This window comes from Xenopus tropicalis, chromosome 7 (genome assembly GCF_000004195.4).
Source record: "Xenopus tropicalis strain Nigerian chromosome 7, UCB_Xtro_10.0, whole genome shotgun sequence".
NCBI classification, from domain to species: Eukaryota; Metazoa; Chordata; class Amphibia; order Anura; family Pipidae; genus Xenopus; species Xenopus tropicalis.
This window is the reverse complement of record NC_030683.2, coordinates 12,021,684-12,042,750: the sequence shown is the minus strand read 5'-3', so window position 1 is coordinate 12,042,750 and position 21,067 is coordinate 12,021,684. Positions and strand designations below refer to the sequence as shown.

General features: G+C 37.7%; 1 protein-coding gene across 1 annotated transcript; it reads left to right on the top strand.

The window, feature by feature from the left end:
* Window positions 1-2,149: 2,149 nt before the first annotated feature.
* Window positions 2,150-16,203, top strand: LOC116412338 (olfactory receptor 1019-like; the record flags this gene model as incomplete). The annotated part of the gene is made up of 2 exons (XM_031906471.1): window positions 2,150-2,623; window positions 16,132-16,203. Coding segments are annotated over 2 exons (546 nt in total), but the record flags the coding sequence as incomplete, so codon positions are not given.
* Window positions 16,204-21,067: the final 4,864 nt, after the last annotated feature.

Here is a 21,067-nt window from a genome sequence, read left to right as displayed (position 1 = left end):
ATCGGTCTGTGTAAATTATATCTATATTTTAGTTACCAGTGTAATAGCAAAATGACACCGTTCCTTGGAATGTGTAAAGTAGCGTTGTCACTTGTCATTTTAAGCCAACAAAAGGCCAAATTCAACTGATTGAGAAAAAGTTATCTCATGGTTATCTCACTCTATTTGGCCCAAAATGTGTATCTGGGTACGTTTTTTAATTGACAAAAAAAGAAACAGAAATAACCTAATATGTAACAAAAATCACTGTTTGTCCAGTAGTAGTGACCTTTAGCAACCAATAAGATTTTTGCTTTTAAACAAGTGACTAGTGATGAGCGAATCTGTCCCGTTTTGCTTCACTGAAAAATTTGCAAAACTTTCAAAAGATTTGCGAAACAGCGAAAATGTTGCACGTCAAAAAAAATTGTCGCCCGCAACTTTTTTTTGTCGCCCACGGCTATTTTTTTGTCGCCCACAGCTATTTTTTTGTCTCAAGGCTATTATTTTGTCACCCACGGCTATTCTTTTGTCGCCCGTGGCAATTTTTTTGTCGCCCACAGCTATTTTTTTGTCGCAAGGCTATTATTTTGTCACCCACGGCTATTCTTTTGTCGCCGTGGCTATTTTTTTTGACGCGCGGCTATTCTTTTGTCGCCCGTGGCTATTTTTTGTCCTGCGGCTATTCTTTTGTCGCGGGCAACATTTTTTGGATGCTCTGCAAATTTTTTCATCCGTTTCGCGAAACAATGGCCAATGGCGAAACGCGGAAATTCGATGCGAATCCATGCCTGACAAAGCATTTCACCCATCACTACAGGTGACTAGTACATTCTGATTTGTTGCTATGGGTTACTGCTCCTGGACTAACTTAGGGGTCTATCCGACTGATTTTTTTAGCACTTAATGTCTACGAAAAAGGTTGCAATATTTTTTTAAAATTTACTATGCAACAAAACTGCTAAAATTTTGAATCTAGCAGCACTTCCGCTAAAACTTATCGAGATCATGTAGAAGACAATGGCAGATGTCCCTTTCCTTACCTGGAAAGTCTTTCTTTGCTTTAAAATTGTTAGAGGTTTTTGGATTTTTAATGCCCTTTTTTTCTTTTTTTATGACTTTTTGCAACTTTTTCAGTTCAGACTTTTTAGTAGATGTCAGACATTCATGGAAATATTTTATTAGAATTTTAAAAACCAAAATAAAAGAGAAAAGTTAAAGTTTTAGCAAATCTGCCACATTAGTGTCTTCTATAACATAACCCCTTTGAAGGTAAATCATTGGTAAGGGGCCATTTTGTCTCATAATCTGGGTGCAACACAATTAAACAAAACATTCTTGATCACTAATTTGATCACTATTTTATAATCAGGTATCAAAGCTTGAAGGATGAAATCAATTCTAAAGTCTCAAGCTTGAAAGCCAAGGGTTGCCACAACCACTCTGCCACCAGTTGCTGGTGTATAGTTTGTTGCAATATATTGATACAGTTGAAAGCAGAAAGTTGGGCACCCTTTGCCAAATCATATATATTGAAGCTCAGTGTGGATTGGGGCTGCTTGCACAATTTCAGGCTTGTGTGTGGGGGGGATTATTCATACGCACTGTCTCTGAGCTGTGGGCAGTTCTTACAAATAGGATAAATCTCCTGTCCTGAAAAACAGATTGAGAGTCACCATCAATGTAAAGACAAAATATCAGCCATGAAGTACATATAGAAAAGGCTTCTCCAGTTATAAACACATGATATATTTCTACTGTTTGTTTTTGCTTTACAGGAAGGCAGACTTGAAAAATGGCCTCAGGAAGTCAAAAAAATGGTTCAGGATTCATCATCCAAGGGTTCTCTGATACTCCTGAGCGTCAAATCTCTCTTTTTGTGCTATTCCTTGGAATCTATCTCATCATTCTGCTGGGAAATCTCATCATATTCTTAGTCATTTCATGCAATCCTCACTTACACACCCCCATGTACATATTCTTGCTGAACCTTTCACTCATAGACATTTCTTTCCCCTCAAATATTTTACCTAATTTGCTACATATTCTTCTCACACAACAAAATAACATTTCATTCTTGGGGTGTATGACTCAATTGTATGTTTTTGCGTTCATGGCTGACAGTGAATACTTTCTCCTGACGGCCATGGCATATGATCGTTATGTTGCCATCTGTGATCCCCTTCATTACATTGCCCGAATGAGCAGGAAACACTGTGCTGGGCTTATAACTGCAGCATTCACTGTTGGGTTTGTTGAACCATTTGGCATTGTTGCACTTATATCTAAACTATCATATTGTGCTTCCCATCTTATTAACCATTTTTTCTGTGATATCACACCATTGCTAAAACTTTCCTGCAGCAGCACTTTTAGTGTGGAACTTTTCATTTACATTGTAGGGACATTGCTGACTTTCAATTCCTTCCTCCTTACTCTGATCTCATACATATTTATCATCTCTGCTATCCTGAAAATACAATCCTCAGAGGGGAGACAAAAAGCCTTTTCTACCTGTGCTTCTCACCTGGCCTGTGTGATAACCCTTTATGGGACAGTTATTTGCCTGTATATGAGACCCACCACAAGTTATTCCCTAAAAAGAGACAAGTATTTCTCACTGCTGTACATTGCCCTGGGCCCTGTGCTAAATCCTTTTATTTACACACTGAAAAATAGAGAATTTCAGTCTTCACTTAATAAAGTAAGGCAGAGATGTCTATCTTTTTAACATAGAGGATAGCCTCTGTGGACATGGCCAGTGAGATTTCCAGTGTTCCTCAAGGAGTGATGCATGCACTCTATTCTTTAGACGAGGGATTCCCAACCTTTTTTTTTACCTATGAGCCACATTCAAATGTAGAAAGAGTTGGAGAGCAACACAAGCATAAAAATGTACCTGGGGATGCCAAAAAGGGCTATTGTTGGCTATTTGTTAGTCCCTATGTAGACTGGCAGTTTGCAAGATGCTCTGTTTATGCCTACACAACTTGCCTCTCAGCCAGGAATTAAAAAATAAGCACCTACTTTGAGGCCACTGGGAGCAACATCCAATGAGTTGGGGAGCAACATGTTGCTCATGAGATACTGGTTGGGGATCACTTTTAGATGCAAATGCACTTGCACCCATCGAAGAAGCTAAGGGAACACTATAGCTTTAGCCTGGTCCTGAGGTGGCAGTAGCTCCAGGATTCCTCTGCATCAATAGTTGCAACTGTGCTTGATTCAGAACAGAAGGCAGAAAGGAATGAGTGGTGCAAACCACAAATATTCAGAAATTACATCAGCTTTTTTTTCCCCAAGCAGGTTTTTAGAAAAAAATAAAAAGCTTTGTGAGGTCTTGAATAATTTGCTGACAGATTTAATTCTGCTGCACTCGAGAGGAAACTTTGGGCGACTTTGGAAAAACGAAGCACCCCGTATGCCTTCCTACAGACAATTCACATTATTGTTTGTGGGAGAGCATTTTGGGAGATTAATTGCCAATGGCAATGAAGATTTATCACTGGCAACTCCCTGTGTGGTGTGAGCCTGAAGCATTTCAGCTGTGATCCGAATGCCAGAATGAGCAGGAAACATTGTGTTTGGCTTGTAACTGAAGCATTCGCTGTTGGCTAAACTGTCATATTGTGCTTCTCATCTTATTAACCATATGTCAAACCATCGCTAAACATGGCTCTTTTAATTACATTGAATGGCCATTGCTGGTTTTTAATTCCTTTTTCCTTACTTTGACCTCATACATTTATGGGATAGTTATGTGTTTGTATTTAAGACTTAAAAAAATGTGTTCCATCAAAAGAAACAAGTATTTTTCACTGCTCTATATTGTCCTGCTCTATATTGTCCTGCTCTATATTGTCCTGACCCAACGATGTGCATGGCACGTTGTTGCAGAAAAAGGCTTTAACTGCCAATGACATGCCTCGCACATTGTTTGGCAGTTAAAGATTCTCTCTGCAGAAGCGGCATGTGCCGCTTGCCGCTTGTCTTTAGCAATGACAGCCCCCTGGCCAATGAGCCAAGGAGGCTGTCATGTCAGTACTGCGACACGATCGTCGCAGGACCGACCTCCAAGCAGCAGTCTGCTGCTTGGACCCCGCTTCCTGCTTCCCCCCCAAGTGCCGGCCCAATGACTCCAGGACAGCAGCAGGAGGACCAGGACTGCAATCCCTGCTTCAGGACAGGTAAGTGTTTTTATTTTTTGCATTTACACAGTTTAACACACGCACACTTACACTCACTTACACACACTTATACACACACTTATACACACATACAGCACACAATTTAGCAGTTTTTTTTTCACACTCATATACACACTTACACACTGTCACACTACTTTTACACACATGTATACACAAACTTTTTTTTCCATTATACCACTCATTTTTAGTTTATTTTCCTTAAAAACTGTTTATTTTGACAGTGTGACTATTGGATCAGATATTCTGACCACTAATTACACTATCCTACACTTACCTATTTTGAATTCATCAGAATGTGTACTTTACAAAAATATATGGTTTTCTGAGGGTCTCTGTATAGTTAGGGGGGGTTACAGCACACAATACGCTGACAGGGGGCTCTGTATGCAAAAGCTGAGTTGGCAGGTGAGAAATCCTTATGCGCTATTTTCATTTTGGGGTCAGTACATACCATATCTATGCATATTGGGCATCAAACTGTTCAGTAGACCTTAGATGTTTCTATTTAGGGTAATATGCCTTTGTACGCAAGAAACTGTGTGAGATAAATGCGGCAAATTGCAACATTTTTAGGCGATTTTCTGAAATGTAATAAATATCAGCAAACTTAGGAAAGCTTTGCTTGGTACTTTGGAGTACAAAGAAATGTGTGCCCATTATAGATTTAGGGGAATGTGTACTTTCCAAAAAGATATGACTTTCTGGGGTGAGCATACGTTATACTAGCTTTATTCCACATATAATGATATAAATGTGATTTTGCAGGAGCTGAAATGATAGATCACATGGGGGTATGTTCCAATGGGGCCCCTACATGCCACATACTTAGGTAAACCTATACATATTAGGCATCAAACTGTTCAGCGGACCCCTGGCATTCAAATTTAGGGTGTTTTATCTTGGTACCTAATGCTATGTGGGAGATAAGATGCTGTAAAGTAGAAGCTTTGATGGATTTTTGAAAATGTCATCAAAATTGCCAACTTTAGAAAAGCTGTGTGGCTTGGTACTTTGGAGTAGAAAGACATGGTACCCATTTTATATTGAGGGTAATGTGTACTTTCCAAAAATATATGACTTTCTGGGGTGAGCGTACTTTATACTAGCTTTACATGCCACATACTTAGGTAAACCTATACATATTGGGCATTAAACTGGCGTTCATATTTAGGGTGTTTTATTTGGTTACTTTATGACCTGTAGGAGATAAGATACTATAGACTGGAAGCTTTGAAGCATTTTTTTTTTTTTTTAAATCTCACAAATTTTGATGAAGACCAGTAACTTTAGGAAAGCATTGCTACTTGATAGTTTGGAGTAGACAGACAGTTGTGTTTATTCTGGATTCCTCAGAATCTGTTCTTTCCAAAAATGTATAATTTTTGGGAAAAAAATTTTGAAATCTAAAGTATGCAGCTTTCTGGAGCAGTGCTTTGGAAATTTGGTAATGTACTGCTGGGAGTTTTTGACCTATACAAGTGAGAAATCTCCATAAAACTATATATATTTGGTATTGGCACGTTCAGGAGGCATAAGATTTTCCAAATCAGTTGTAATTTCGTGCATAAAATAATTTTTGTTTCTGGTATGTGTGTTTATATTATGGAAAATTAGATTTTTGCCCATATCTTGTTACAGAATTTGAATTACACAAAAATACCATATTTTGAAATCATAGTTTGTCCTGAAAAAAAATAATATATTGTTTTTCTGGATAAACTAAAAGTACCCCCAAGGAAAGGCCCCTAAAGTGAAACAGTGCAAAATGTTCAAAAACTGTCTGGCAATACAAGTTCCGCTTTGACCAAAATGGCTGGCAGTAAAAAGGTTAATGTGTATCTTTTTAATTTAGATAAGCGTTGGCTAATACCAGTACATCTGAACAGTATAGTATAGAAGTCACCTTTAGGACAGTCACATAGTTAAGAAACCATTGATTTAAGAGAATGCAATAAAAACACAACTTTATTGCATTAATATATATTAGCTGATTGCAGCACTCAGCCACAGAATTTATAAACTGGTGCCACTTGCAGACATAATACAAGCCAGAATCTTAACAGACTAATAGGGAGTGAATAGGAAGCATTGAAAGATTTGTACAGAATCCAGCTAGAGACTTGTTTAAGCAGATAACAAGTCTAATGATAAAATATGTAGTAAAAAATCAGAAGACCTTATAAATGCATACGGTGTTGACAAATCCTGATATACGCTGTTATTCATGTTCTGTATTAAAGATATTGGTAATTTCTTCATAATATGAGTCTGCTCACAAATCTCTATACCATCGATCAATGATCCCCCAACAGTCTATTCATCCGATTACTAGTGGCTTAAGGCTTTCCCCTAACAGACTTCTGAAAACCCATGGATGCACATTGTACACAACAAAGCTCAGTAGGCACTAGAATGATAGGATTCGGAAATGGCAAAAGATAATCGCTAAACAATGGGGCTCAATAATTGGAATTCGAGAGAATGAGAATCTAGGTCAGAATATGTGTCCCCACCAGCTTGTAATATAACTGTGACTCTTTTGTTCATAATTTTGGGATAGATAATAGAATTGGTCAGTTTAAAAATGCCCTGCTTAAGGCATCCAGGTCCTCCATCTTGGAAATCTCCACTTTTTTCAGGGTTTTTTAAAAAGTTTTCATTAAAAAATAATTTTCACCAGCATAGTTTATGGCTACCACAGGCATGTATAATGTCTATTTAATGAAAAAAAATATATTTCTATTAGAAAGTGCACAAGATGAGAAAAAGCTCATGCCTTTCTGCATACGCAAATAATGTGGATATCTTATGATTCAAATGTTCTATTTCTGGTAGGTTGTGTTTTGTAAAACTACTGCTTATTCGAATATCCAGAAAGGGTTATTGTTTCTGAAACTGATTACTGAATTTGATATATTCCAAATTGGACATGGGACCGGCTTTATTTCAGAAAATGGAACCGACTGTATAATACTCATGTTGATGAGGTAAACATTTTAGGCATGTCACAAAAAAAAATATTAAGGATTCTTCAAAGAAAGACTTTTAAAAGGCATTAAATTGGAACTCAATATTGAACCCCATGGTACTTAACTGTAGGGCCTTTGAAGAGGAACCACTGAAAATTACATAGGCAATGTCAAAATGCAGGTAGAGGTGATTTTTCTCACAATTCCTTTTTTTTGCACCGAAATACAATTTTGTTGCAAAAAAAAACATGATTTTTTCACTATTTATTATGTGATAAAACCGGGCCAAATCTGAATGCAAAAATTCACCATCTAAAATGTTTTGAGATCATGTAAAAGTCAATGGCAGATGTCCCTTTTACAACTGGAAGCTCTATCTTTGCTGATATTCACAGAAATGAGTTTAGTCATGGTTTCATAAAACCACAAAAATCAGAATGTTGATAAAAAGTGAAAAATCAATCACAATGCAACTCTGGTGACAGAGATCTACAAATGCAGCGTGTTGATATATCATGTTTTATATCTATTAAAAAATGTGCTCAGACATGCATTTACCATTAAAAAGTCACAACGATAATTGCAGACAAAAGTGGGCACTGACTTAGGAGGTATTTCTCAATAAAAACATTGTGTATCTTCAAAGTACTAAGCATTCTGTGTAAATTAAACATTAAAATAAAAAAATGAACTCAATTTTAGTTTCCGGGTTTTAAGGGCTAGATATTTTACAATAGTTTATTATATGTGAATAGTGTTATTTTGGTTCCAGTCACTAAACGGTACTGTTTAGTAGGTGATCTCCCCGAGGAGGTTCTAGAGCAGGTTCTCCTCGAGGAAAAAGATTTCCCTAGAGAGGCTATATAAGGAAGAGGGTAGTGTGCCACTTCCTCCTTAACTGATGTGAAAAAAGTGACTGACTCCAGGGAACCTGAGGCTTGCCACATCAGTTAGGTACTACAGGGAGTCAATAGTAGATACTGTAGGTATAGGCTAGATTCATGGAGCTGACTATAGGTGGTGAGAGATAGCGGTAGGCCAGTTAGTCAAGCAGTTGAGGCTCCAATGAAAAGTAAGGATGGGACAGTGCCATTACTGTACCTTGCCAGGAAGGGACCCAGTGAAAGAGGGAACTAGGTTATATATATTCTAGTACCTCAATGCAAAGTGCAAGACAGAGGTGCATACACTAAAGGGTTCATTCAACCAGTAATTGCTTAAAAATATTGGCCTTCACATTACAGGTTGTAACACAGCAAAATGAAGGGCCAATGGGTGAATACCTAAGCATGATTCTGAACATTGCTGGTCAAATTATTTTTCAGAGACCTAAGACATGTCAAGTGCTTAAGAAATGGATCACAAAGGAATGACTGTATAAATAGCATAACCCATGCAACTTAATATTGGCCCAATCACCTACTTCACATTTAAGTGGGGTGTCTTACAACATTTTCCTGGTTTAACAACATTAATATAGGAAAAGAGTGTGGCAGTGAAAGTCCCAAGTCATAATAAAATATGTTTCCTTTGTATCAGACTCATGAGTGGCATGGTAGTTTTATACAAAAATAAAAAAAAAAATTAACAAATTCTGGTCAGGGACCCAGTTTAACACCAGAAGTCAAGAGAGAGGTTCAATCAGTAAAAATAACCCAAACTATTTCCCTAGAGAGGTATTATAATGATAGTTAGTATATATGTATATAAATGAGCTGATCATTTTGTATTCTCAATAGAATTCCCTGTGTCACACTGGTTATATAAACTGGGTTCCTAAAGAGACCGGCAGACTCTGTGCCCCTGCATGGAACAACCTTCTGCTCCTCAGGCTGAGCAAAGACAAGATCTATCTGACTAATGTATTTGTGTTATATAAGGGACATGGCCTTGATAGGATCTTTTCAAGGTGTGAATGTAGGTAAGTAATGGAGAGCAGTGTGGGTCCATTCAAGAGGCTTTTGCCATTTTGTTATTCTTTGAAAGAAAAGTAAAGATTTGTGTGATTTTTTTTTAGCTTGTAATAAGACTCACACTGGTTGAACAGTAAATTGTAATCTGCAGCTTCTGTCCATTGTAACAACAATTTTACTTTATTAATGTTATGTTTTGTCTGGTTGCCATTGTTTGCCCTTATTGAAAACAACAAAACATTACCTTTAAGAAAATAGCTCTATTTTTCAAAATTATGAAAGAAATTAAGTCTCCACTTTTACATTTATGTAAGAATTAGTTTCTTGTTTCTTTTTTTTTTTTTGCACCATCTGATGGCAGTTTATCAGCAGAAGATAGATAATAGACATGAGCCATGAATATCCTGTAAATGATATCCTTATAAACAGGCATTTATTATCTGTATAGCTCAGCCTACAGCCTTTTATCTCTTTATGGTCATTGGGGATGAGTGGATCTGTCTCGTTTTGCTTCGCTGAAAAAATTGTTACCATAGGGCTTTTTTGACATAAGCTTTTATTTTTAAGCAACTTTTCCTCACTCTACAAATTTTTGTCACCAATTTGCCAATGGTGAATCCATGCCTGGCAAAAAAATTTGCTAATCAGTAATGGTCATGGAATGTCTCTGTGACTTCTAGTGATGGGCGAAATGTTTCGCCAGGCATGGATTCGCGGCAAATTTCCACATTTTGCCATTGGCGGATTGTTTCGCGAAACAGATGAAAAAATTTCAAAAGAATAGTCTTGCGTAAAAATAAATAGTCGCGGGCGTCAAAAGAATAGTCTTGCGTCAAAATAAATAGTCTCAGGTGTCAAAAGAATAGTCCCGGGTGACAAATCTTTTTTGACGCGCAACATTTTTGCCATTTCGCGAATCACTTGAAAGTTTCGCTAATTTTTCGGCGAAGCGAAACGGGACAGATTTGCTCATCACTAGTGACTTCTAATATCCTCATAATGTAGAACAGGAGGTACATTATTCCCTACATAATAGACTGATACTCTATAGACACGGAGACACCCCAGACCCACACATTTATCATTTTTGTGATATGTTGTATGTTATGAAGTAATTAGTTAAAAATATATATTAAAAAGCTACATGACAATACAGAAAAAAATGCATTGATGGTTGTACTGAGTGTAAATAAAATTCAGTATGGATACAGTAAGGACAAAAAATAGTGAAGCTGGATAGAACATCTTGTTAGGCTTCCCCTCACCCCGTGAATTCAATCAAGGTAAAATCAGCATATTAGTTTTAGGGATGTAGCGAACCTCAAAAAAAAAGTTCACAAACCCGTTTGTGAACTTACGCCAAAAAGCGCGAATATTTGCAAACTTTGCGAACCCCATAGACTTCAATGAGAAATCGAACTTTAAAACCTAGAAAAGCCATTTCTGGCCAGAAAACTGATTTTAAAGTTGTTTAAAGGGTGCCACGACCTGGACAGGGGCATGCAGGAGGGGGATCAAGGGCAAAAAATTCTCTGAAAAATACTTTGTTGACACAGCGTTGCGTAAAACCGCAAATGCAGCTGGTAGACCTAGTGGAAATATGCTGAGTTTTTTGCTATTTCGCACTATTAGCACCATGGAAACGGGATTTGCTTACACCAGTACTAGGCTGAAAAACGCCATGTGTGGCTTGTGCGGCGTTTCTAGGGCAAGAAAAAATGCAGTGAAAAAACGCAGCGGAAAAACGCCTAAGGCGAACCCAAATTGCGCAAATTAGTTCGCTGGTGAACAGTTTGCTACATCTCTAATTAGTTTACACTGTACCTATTAAAATCATCCCCAACATATTAAGTGATTTTGTGAAAATGCGTTTACCTATATATTAATATATAAATGTATTAGTCGGTTGGATGGGGACATGCCAGTGCTTTAGAAGTGGGGCAGGTGACAAACGTATTGTAACCCCCAGTAAATTAAGCTTTCCTTGACCTTTAATTGTCCAATTAACATTGATAAGCAAAGTGCTTTTGTCCAAAAGCAACAGAATGTTGTAGTGACACTATTGTGTAATCCAGTTTAATCCAATTAGATTTTAGATGCATCTAAAAGCCTGTTCAGATTGAAAGGAGAAATAACACCTTCATGAGCATTATTTCACTATTCTTTTCTCAGAATTAAAAATTAAATAGACCCACACGATCGAAACTGTCCCACCACAAGTACAACATTGCTGACCGATTATGCCAGAATTTGTCCTAAAAAACATACATAAACAAGAACTATATACTACATACATAGAACTGGGTCTGCGTAAATTAGATGTATATTTTAGTTACCAGTGTAATAGCAAAATGGCACCGTTCCCTTGGAATTTGTAAAGTAGTGTCTTCACCATTTTAAGCCAACAAAGGGCCAGATTCAGTTTACTGAGAACAAGTTATTTCATGGTTATCTCTATAAGGGTACCTGGGGGCTGGCGGGGATTAGGGATGTAGCGAACCTCAAAAAAAAAGTTCGCGAACCTGTTCGCGAACTTCCGCCGAAAATTGCGAATATTCGCGAACTTTGCGAACCCCATAGACTTCAATGGGAAGGCGAACTTTAAAACCTAGAAAAGCCATTTCTGGCCAGAAAACTGATTTTAAAGTTGTTTAAAGGGTGCCACGACCTGGGCAGTGGCATGCAGGAGGGGGATCAAGCAAAAATTTCTCTGAAAAATTGACACACGCTGTTTTTCAAAATGATCGGTAATTTTGCGACTTTTTCGTAATTTCCGGCGCTTTCGTAAAGTTATCGTAAGTTTTGCGACTTTTTCGGAGCATTCGTAACGTTATCATAAGTTTTGCGACTTTTTCGGAGCATTCGTAACGTTATCGTAAGTTTTGCGACTCTTTCGGAGCATTCGTAAAGTTATCGTAAGTTTTGCGACTTTTTCGGAGCAGTCGTACCGTTATCGTAAGTTTTGCGACTTTTTCGGAGCATTCGTAACGTTATCGTAAGTTTTGCGACTTTTTCGGAGCATTCGTAACGTTATCGTAAGTTTTGCGACTTTTTCGGAGCAGTCGTAACGTTATCGTAAGTTTTGCGACTTTTTCGGAGCATTCGTAACGTTATCGTAAGTTTTGCGATTTTTTCGGTGCCGGCGAACCCAAATTGCGAACATCACGAAAAGTTCGCGAATTTGCGGACTTGCGAACACCCGATGTTCGCGCGAATTAGTTCGCCGGCGAACAGTTTGCTACATCTCTAGCGGGGATGCCCGCCGCTTCCCGTGCGGGGATGCCCGCCTTCTCTTAGACGCGCGCTCGGCTCCGTCTCCCTTTTGAGCCGCACTTTTTGCTGCTCGACGTCGCGTATGACGTCATGTTGGTGCGGAATTTGAATATTAAAGTGTCCTTTGAATTCTGATCATTGCCCAACGTAGGTTCTGCTTCCTGTAAGTTCCTGGGTGTTTTCCTATTGCATTGCCTTGTCTTGATCCTTGCCTTGATCCTTGCCTGTTCTGATTATTCTTGCCTGCTGCCTGGACCGACCTATTGCCTGATTCTGACTATTCTCGTTTGCTGCCTGGACCGACCTTTGCCTGTTTGACCACCCTTCCGGATTCTGTTTTGGTTACCTCACTGTCTGATTGTTGCTGATCCCAGTCTGACCTCTGACTACGCTGTCTCGTTCCCCTTCTCCCTGCAACACGGTTCTGGTTCCCTTGCTTGCTCAGAACTCTCTCCTTGGGTTTCTCACTATAAGACCTGGCGGCATCCGAGTAGCGAAGGGCTCCTCCCGACGTGAAAGGCGGCTGTTAGTGGCAGAAGGGTTGGCCGAGACCGGGCCCTTGGAGTCAGTTCTGAGTTTTTGGGATACCGAACGTGACAATCTCATCTTCTATCTGGCCCAAAATGTGGAGAAAAACCAGCACAAAAGTAATAGAAATGGTGTAGATTTCTACACAGTTGGAGATAAATATCACCAGTCAGCAATTAGATTTGAACTGTCACCTACAAGTTAGATTTGTTGCTATGGTATGTGCAACATCACCAGTGCCCCCAATCAGTGGCTCATGAGCACCCCAACACCTTGCATGTTTCTCCCCCTGGCCTCAGAGCAAGTGCTCATTTTTGAATTTCTGGTAAGGAGGCAAGTTTTGATTGCATGAAAACCAAGTATAATGTCAAACAGAGCTGTCTGTAGGCTGCCAGTCCACATAGGGGCTAATTAATTATTATTAGTAATTATTAATTACTAATTATAAGTATTGTGTTTTGTGAATCTTATCCTCAAATCCAAACAAAGACAGAAGAATCTGGGGGGTACTTTTTATTTTAATTGACAAAAAAGAAACAGCTCAACCCAATATGTAATAAAAATCACTGTTTGTCCAGTATTAGTGACCCATAGCAACCAATAAAATGTTTGCTTTTTAACAGGTGACTAGTACATTCTGATTTGTTGCTATGGGTTACTGCTCCTGGACTAACTTAGGGGTCCATTTACTAAGGGTCAGATCTGACTTTTTCCCCTGATTTTGTTAGCACTTAAAAAGTTGCAATTTTTTTTCAATTTACTATGCAACAAAACTGCTAAAATTCTGAATCTGAAAGCACTTCCGCTCAAGCTTGTCGAGATCATGTAAAAGTCAATATCAGATGTCCCTTTCCTTCCCTGGAAAGTCTTTCTTTGCTTCAAATTGATAGAGGTTTTTGGTGTTCTTTTTTTGTACAACAATTCAAAAAGCTGTTTTTCATGACTTTTCCGCAACTTTTTCAGTTCAGACTTTTTAGTAGATGTCAGACATTCATGGAAATAATTTATTAGAATTTTAAAAACCAAAATAAAAGAGAAAAGTTAAAGTTTTAGCAAATCTGCCCCATTAGTATCTTCTATAACATAACCCCTTTAAAGGTAGATCATTGGTAAGGGGCCATTTTGTCTTATAATCTGGGTGCAACACAATTAAACAAAATCACATTCCTGATCACTAATTTGATCACTATTTTATAAATAGGTATCAAAGCTTGAAGGATGAAATCAATTCTAAAGCCTCAAGTTTGAAAGCCAAGGGTTGCCACAACCACTCTGCCACAATTTGCTTGTGTATAGTTTGTTGCAAAAGCAAAAAGTTGGGCACCCTTTGCCAAATGACATATCCTGAAGGTCAGGGGGGGATTGGGGAGAGTTGAAAAATAATGGCAGAGGACTAAGTTAACTATGAAAATAGAAAATAGTGCAAATATACCAGATATTAAATACAAAGCCAGTTAACCTTAAATTGTCTTAAGTGTTATGGCACAGGGGAACGTTTTTGGTGTTTTACTGCCTGCAGAATTTCAGGCTTGTGTGTGTGGGGAGATCATTCATACGCACTGTCTCTGAGCTGTGGGCAGTTCTTACAAATAGGATAAATCTCCTGTCCTGAAAAACTGAGTCCAGTAGAAAAAGTAGTACTTACCTGGTCTACGTGCCTGCAATATTAACTAACAGTCACCATCAATGTTAAGACAAAATATCAGTGATGAAGTACATATAGAAAAGGCTTCTCCAGCTACCAACAGATAATATATTTCTACTGTGTTTTGCTTTACAGGAGGGAAGACTTTAAAAATGGCTTTAGAAAGTCAACAAAATTTTTCAGGATTCATCATCCAAGGGTTCTCTGATACTCCTGAGCCTCAAATCTCTCTTTTTGTGCTATTCCTTGGAATCTATCTCATCATTCTGCTGGGAAATCTCATCATATTCTTAGTCATTTCATGCAATCCTCACTTACACACCCCCATGTACATATTCTTGCTGAACCTTTCACTCATAGACATTTCTTTCCCCTCAGATATTTTACCTAATTTGCTACATATTCTTCTCACACAACAAAATAACATTTCATTCTTGGGGTGTATGACTCAAATGTATGTTTTTGGGTCGTTGGCTTCCAGTGAATACTTACTCCTGACGGCCATGGCATATGATCGTTATGTTGCCATCTGTGATCCCCTTCATTACATTGCCCGAATGAGCAGGAAACACTGTGCTGGGCTTATAACTGCAGCATTCACTGGTGGGTTTGGTGGAACAGTTGGCTTTATTGTCCTTATATCTAAACTATCATATTGTGCTTCCCATCTTATTAACCATTTTTTCTGTGATGTCACACCATTGCTAAAACTTTCCTGCAGCAGCACTTTTAGTGTGGAACTTTTAATGTACATTGAAGGGACATTATTTACATTCAATTCCTTCCTCCTTACTCTGGCCTCATACATATTTATCATCTCTGCTATCCTGAAAATACAATCCTCAGAGGGGAGACAAAAAGCCTTTTCTACCTGTGCTTCTCACCTGGCCTGTGTGATAACCCTTTATGGGACAGTTATTTGCCTGTATATGAGACCCACCACAAGTTATAACATAAAAACTGACAAGTATTTATCACTGCTGTACATTGTCCTGGGTCCTGTGCTAAACCCTTTCATTTACACACTGAAAAATAGAGAATTTCAGACTTCCCTTAATAAAGTAAGGCAGAGATGTCTGTCTTTTTAACATAAATATTAGCTAATGATAAAACAGGAGCCACATTCAAATGTAGAAAGAGTTGGAGAGCAACACAAGCATAAATATGTACCTGGGGATGCCAAAAATGGCTATTGTTGGCTATTTGTTAGTCCCTATGTAGACTGGCAGTTTACAAGAGTCTCTGTTTATGCCTCCAAAAACTGCCTCCTAGCCAGGAATTCAAAAGTAAGCACCTACTTTAAGGTCACTGGAAGCAACATCCAAAGGGTTGGGGAGCAACATGTCACTCTTGAGATACTAGTTGGGGACCACTGTTTTAGACACAAATGCACTTGCACCCATTGATACAAGAAGCTAAGGGAACACTATAGCTCTAACCTGGTCCTGAGGTGGCAGGAGCTCCAGGATTCCTCTGCATCAATAGTCGCAACTGTGCTTGATTCAGAACAGAAGGTAGAAAGGACTGAGTTGTGTAAACCACAACTATTCAGAAGCTCCCGAACTCCTGTGTGGTTTCAGTATCCAATTACATTGGCTTTGTTTTTCTCCAAGCAGGTTTTAGGTGGAAACTGCAAAGCCGAGGTTATCACCTACATAAAAGCCACGTTGGAGTTCAGGAACTTATGAATGATTTGAGTATCAGATTTCTCAAGCGCAGAGCCTGGAGCAATTATAAATCTGCCCTTTAATAAGATCTTTGTGAGGTCTTGAATAATTTGCTGTTAGATGAGATGTTAAGAGATTTAATTCTGCTGCACTCGAGAGGAAACTTTGAAAGAAACATCAAGTATGCCTTCCTACAGACAGTTCACATTATTGTTGGTGGGAGAGCATTTTGGGGAGATGAATTTCCAATGGTAGTGGAGATTTATCACTGGTAACTCCCTATGTGCTATGAGCCTGAAGCATTTCAGCTGACAAGCAATGCTGCTAATCATGTGTCTGCCTATGGGCTGAAGAAATTGACTAGAATTATCAGGGATTACTGCCCATGACCAACAACAGATTTTCATTTTTAAGACCTATTCTGCAGCTATGCAATCCTCACTTACGCAACCACATGTACATATTCTTGTGGAACCTTTCAGTCATAGATTTAATTTTTGTGTCCTTGGCTGCCAGTGAATATTTACTTCTGACGGCCATGGCATGGCTTTGTTGACCCTGTCGGCCATGTTGGTTTGATATCTAAACTGTCATATTGTGCTTCTCATCTTATTAACCATATGTCACAACATGGCTAAACAGGGAATTTTTAACTTACATTGAAGGGCCATGACTGTTTTTTAATTCCTTTTTCTTTACCTTGACCTCATACATTTATGGGACAGTTATGTGCTTATATTTGAGACCTAAAAAAAATATTTTTTACTGCTGTATATTGTCCTGGCCCCTGTGGTAAATCACACTGAAAAACAGAGAATTTCAGTCTTCTCTTAATATAGTGAGGCAACGATATGTATCTTTTTAATTTAGATAAGCTAAATACCAGTACAGCTAAACAGTATAGTATAACAGTCACGTATAGGACAGTCACATAGTTTAGGAGCTATAAATGCAATAAAAAGAAAAAAGAAAAACAGTATATGTGTACGTTGTCTCAATACTATTTATTTGTCTTTTCCTTTTATTTTTATTCTCTCTGTTGTGTAATGGTCAGCACATTTGTTCAATTTGGCTGTTGTATTTTATCTTGTGATTGGTCACAGTCCATTTATAAAACTTTGTAAAGGGGGCGTGACCTTTAGCCTATGAGTTAGTGCCCTTTAGGCATGAACTACGTTAGCTTTTACATGTCCTAATAAAATGTATATTTTTTTATTCTTATTTCACTGCTGAAGCGATTTTTTTTTTTTTTTTTTTTGGACAAAACTTTATTGCCTAAATAATTATTAGCTGATTGAAACATTTACTGCTCACCTGTTAAAAAACTAACATCTTATTGGTTGCTATAGGTTACTGCTCCTGGGCTAATTAGTGCCTAATAATAGAATCCATATTAAAAATCTATCAGAAGTAGTGATTAGCGAAACGGCAAGAAGATTCGCAAAACGGCAAGAAGATTCGCAAAACGATCAAAATTGTGTGAAACGCATTTGTCACTTGTTTTTTTGTCGCCATCGCTTTTTTCAGCAACCGTGCCCTTTTTTTGGCGTGACCACGCCTTTTTTACGTGACTGTGTGGAAAGCCTCATGTCTCCCGAACATGCCAGTACCTGGCATGTATAGTTTTATGGAGATTTCTGACTTCTGTAGATCAAAAACTCCCAGCAGTAAATTTTCAAAGCATTACAGCAGAATATGGCATACTTTAGATTCCAAAAGCCAAAAATCCTGGAACATTAGGTTTACCCCAGGAAACCATATATTTTTGAAAAGGACAAATTCTGATGAATACAAAGTGGGTAACTATGTCTTCCAACTCCTAAGTACCAAACAGCAATGCTTTACTGAATTTAGCAGTTTCTATAAAAAATTATGAAAATTCTAAAAAATCCCCTCAAATCTTCCACTTTCAAACATCATATCTTCCACATAACATTAGGTACCAAGAAAACACACCCTAAATATGAAAGCCAAGGGTCCACTGAAAAGTTTGACCCCAAAAGGAAGTAAGTGCATACAAAGTGTATACGCTGCAACATAAGCTACCGGCATGTGCATTATGTGCCATAAAACCCCCTAACAGTAAGGAGATCCTAGAAAACCATACATTTTCTGAAAGTACACATTCTGACAAAACAAAAATGGGTGAATATATCTTTCTAATGCAAACTACCAAACTACAAAGCTATGCTAAACAGAACGGTTTTAATGACATTTCTGAAAATCGTCACAAAGCTTGCATTTTACCACATTATGTACCCCCACATTTTGTAACGTATCAACATAAAGCATTCTAAATGTAAACACCAGGGGTTTACTGAACAGTTTGATGCCCTATATGCATAGATTTATCAAACTATGTGGCGTACAGGGGCACGCAAATAAAAATAGTGCATATGAATTTTCACATAAGTGTATTATGTGCCATAAGACCCCCTAACAATACAGAGACCCAAGAAAACCATATATTTTCAGAAAGTGCACATTTTGACAAAACAAAAATGGGTAAATACAACTTTCTACTGCAAACTACCAAACTACAAAGCTATGCTAAACAGAACGGTTTTAATGACATTTCTGAAAATTGTCACAAAGCTTGCATTTTACCTCATTATGTAACCCCACATTTTGTAACGTATCAACATAAAACTTTCTAAATATGAACACCAGGGGTCTACTGAACAGTTTGATGCCCTATATGCATATATTGGCCAAACTACATGCCATACAGGGGCACACAAATAAAAATAGTGCATATGAATTTTCACATAAGACGCTCCGGCTCATGAAATTTGTGAACCCGGTATGTGTATTATTTGCCATAAAACCTCCTAACAGTATGGAGATCCTAGAAAACTATACATTTTCGAAAAGCACACATTCTGACAAAACAAAAATGGGTAAATACAACTTTCTACTGCAAACTACCAAACTACAAAGCTATGCTAAACAGAACGGTTTTTGTGACATTTCTGAAAATCGTTACAAAGCTTGCATGTTGCCCCATTATGTACACCACATTTAGTAACGTACCAACATAAAACACTCTAAATATGAACGACAGGGGTCTACTGAACAGTTTGATGCCCAATATGCATAGATTTACCAAACAATGTGGGGTACAGAGGATGCCAAATTGAAATACAGCAGACAAAATGTCCATGTGCAAAGAATAGTAACAAAGAACGAGAAATGCAATAAAATTGATAAAAACAAAAAAACACTAAAATCATTTTTTTTCCTAATAATATCTGCGGTCAAAATAACAGTTTGAGTATTTTGGCTTGGGGAAATAAGTTTTACAGACAAAATCAAGCGAACAACAACTATGCATAACTGAAAATGAAATAAAATGGCTAAAAATGCAATAAAATACCCCAAAATGCACCAAAATCACAGAAAAATCACAAAAAAGTATAATGTCTAATTAATAAAAAAGGCTCTGAATGCAGGTAACTGTGAGTTCAAGGTGCAGAGATCTTAAGATCATTGTGATACTCTAGAATGGTCTGCTGTAAGATAAGATACTAAAAGATTTTATATTGATAAGCTTTTCTAAATCCAACAATACTGTTAATCCAAAAGTTGAGCTGTGTCTGTCCATGGGCTGAAGAAATGTATCACTAAATGGCACTGAATGATCAATATATATATATATATGTATATATATATATATATATACTCATTTACAAGTGGTCCCAGAGATTTAAATTAACCCCCCTTTGGTCACTAGGGGGAGAGTTGCCTTATACCTAGTGATGGGCAAAATGTTTTGCGAAATGGATGAAAATATTTGCCGCGGAAAAATTTGCTGCACATCCAAAAATGGTCGCCAGCGTCAAAAGAATAGCTGTGCAAGAAAATAATAGCCGCGGGCGACAAAACAATAGCTGTGCAACAAAATAATAGCTGTGCGACAAAATAATAGCTGCGGGTGACAACACAATAGCCGTGCGACAAAATAATAGCGGCACAACATTTTCGCCGTTTTGCAGATCTTTTGAAAGATTCACGAATTTTTCGGCGAAGCGAAACAGAACAGATTTGCTCATCACTACTTATACCACATTGTATTAGTTGCCCATTTTCATTTTCTCCAGGCATTTCTGATATTTTTTTATTTTGTTTTTTTTTAGCACCCTATTACAAATTCAGCTGTGAAAATATATAACAATAATAATAAGCACTTAATCAATTGGATTGAAATACATGTACAACTTTTTTTACTCATTTACAAGTGGTCTCTGAACTTTAATGTTTGTATTAAGTAGTTTAACCATTTGGTAACCAGGGGGAGAGTTGCCTTATACCACTTTGTATTAGTTGGCCATTTTAATTTTTACCAGGCATTTCTGATATTTTTGGATTTTGTTATTTTTATTGCACCCTATTTCCACAAATTCAGCTCTGAAAATATATAGAAATGATAATAAGGAAATGAATTTAGCAATAACAGATATAGATGAAAGCACTTTTCTTCTGGAACACTGCAACACTGATATTAATAGGAAAAAGGTTTGTCTGTGAGTGTAAGAAGTCAAAATAAAATGTACTCCCTATGTACCAGTCTGATAAGAAGGGTAAATCTTTGCCAGAAAATTATTGTGGTTTGGTCCAAGTCAACATTGAACCATTTAATTAGCTGAGGGAAGGCTGAAAGTCAAGTAAGAAGGCCAATCAGTTACAATAAATAATATATGAAATTTATGAAACAATATCTTCCCTTGAGTAATACAACAGTAATTGAGTATTACAATAGTATATATATATAGATAATGAGCTGATCATTGTGTATTCTCTGAGGAATTCCCTGTGTCACACTGGTTATATAAACTGGGTTCCTAAAGAGACCGGCAGACTCTGTGCCCCTGCATGGAAGAACCTT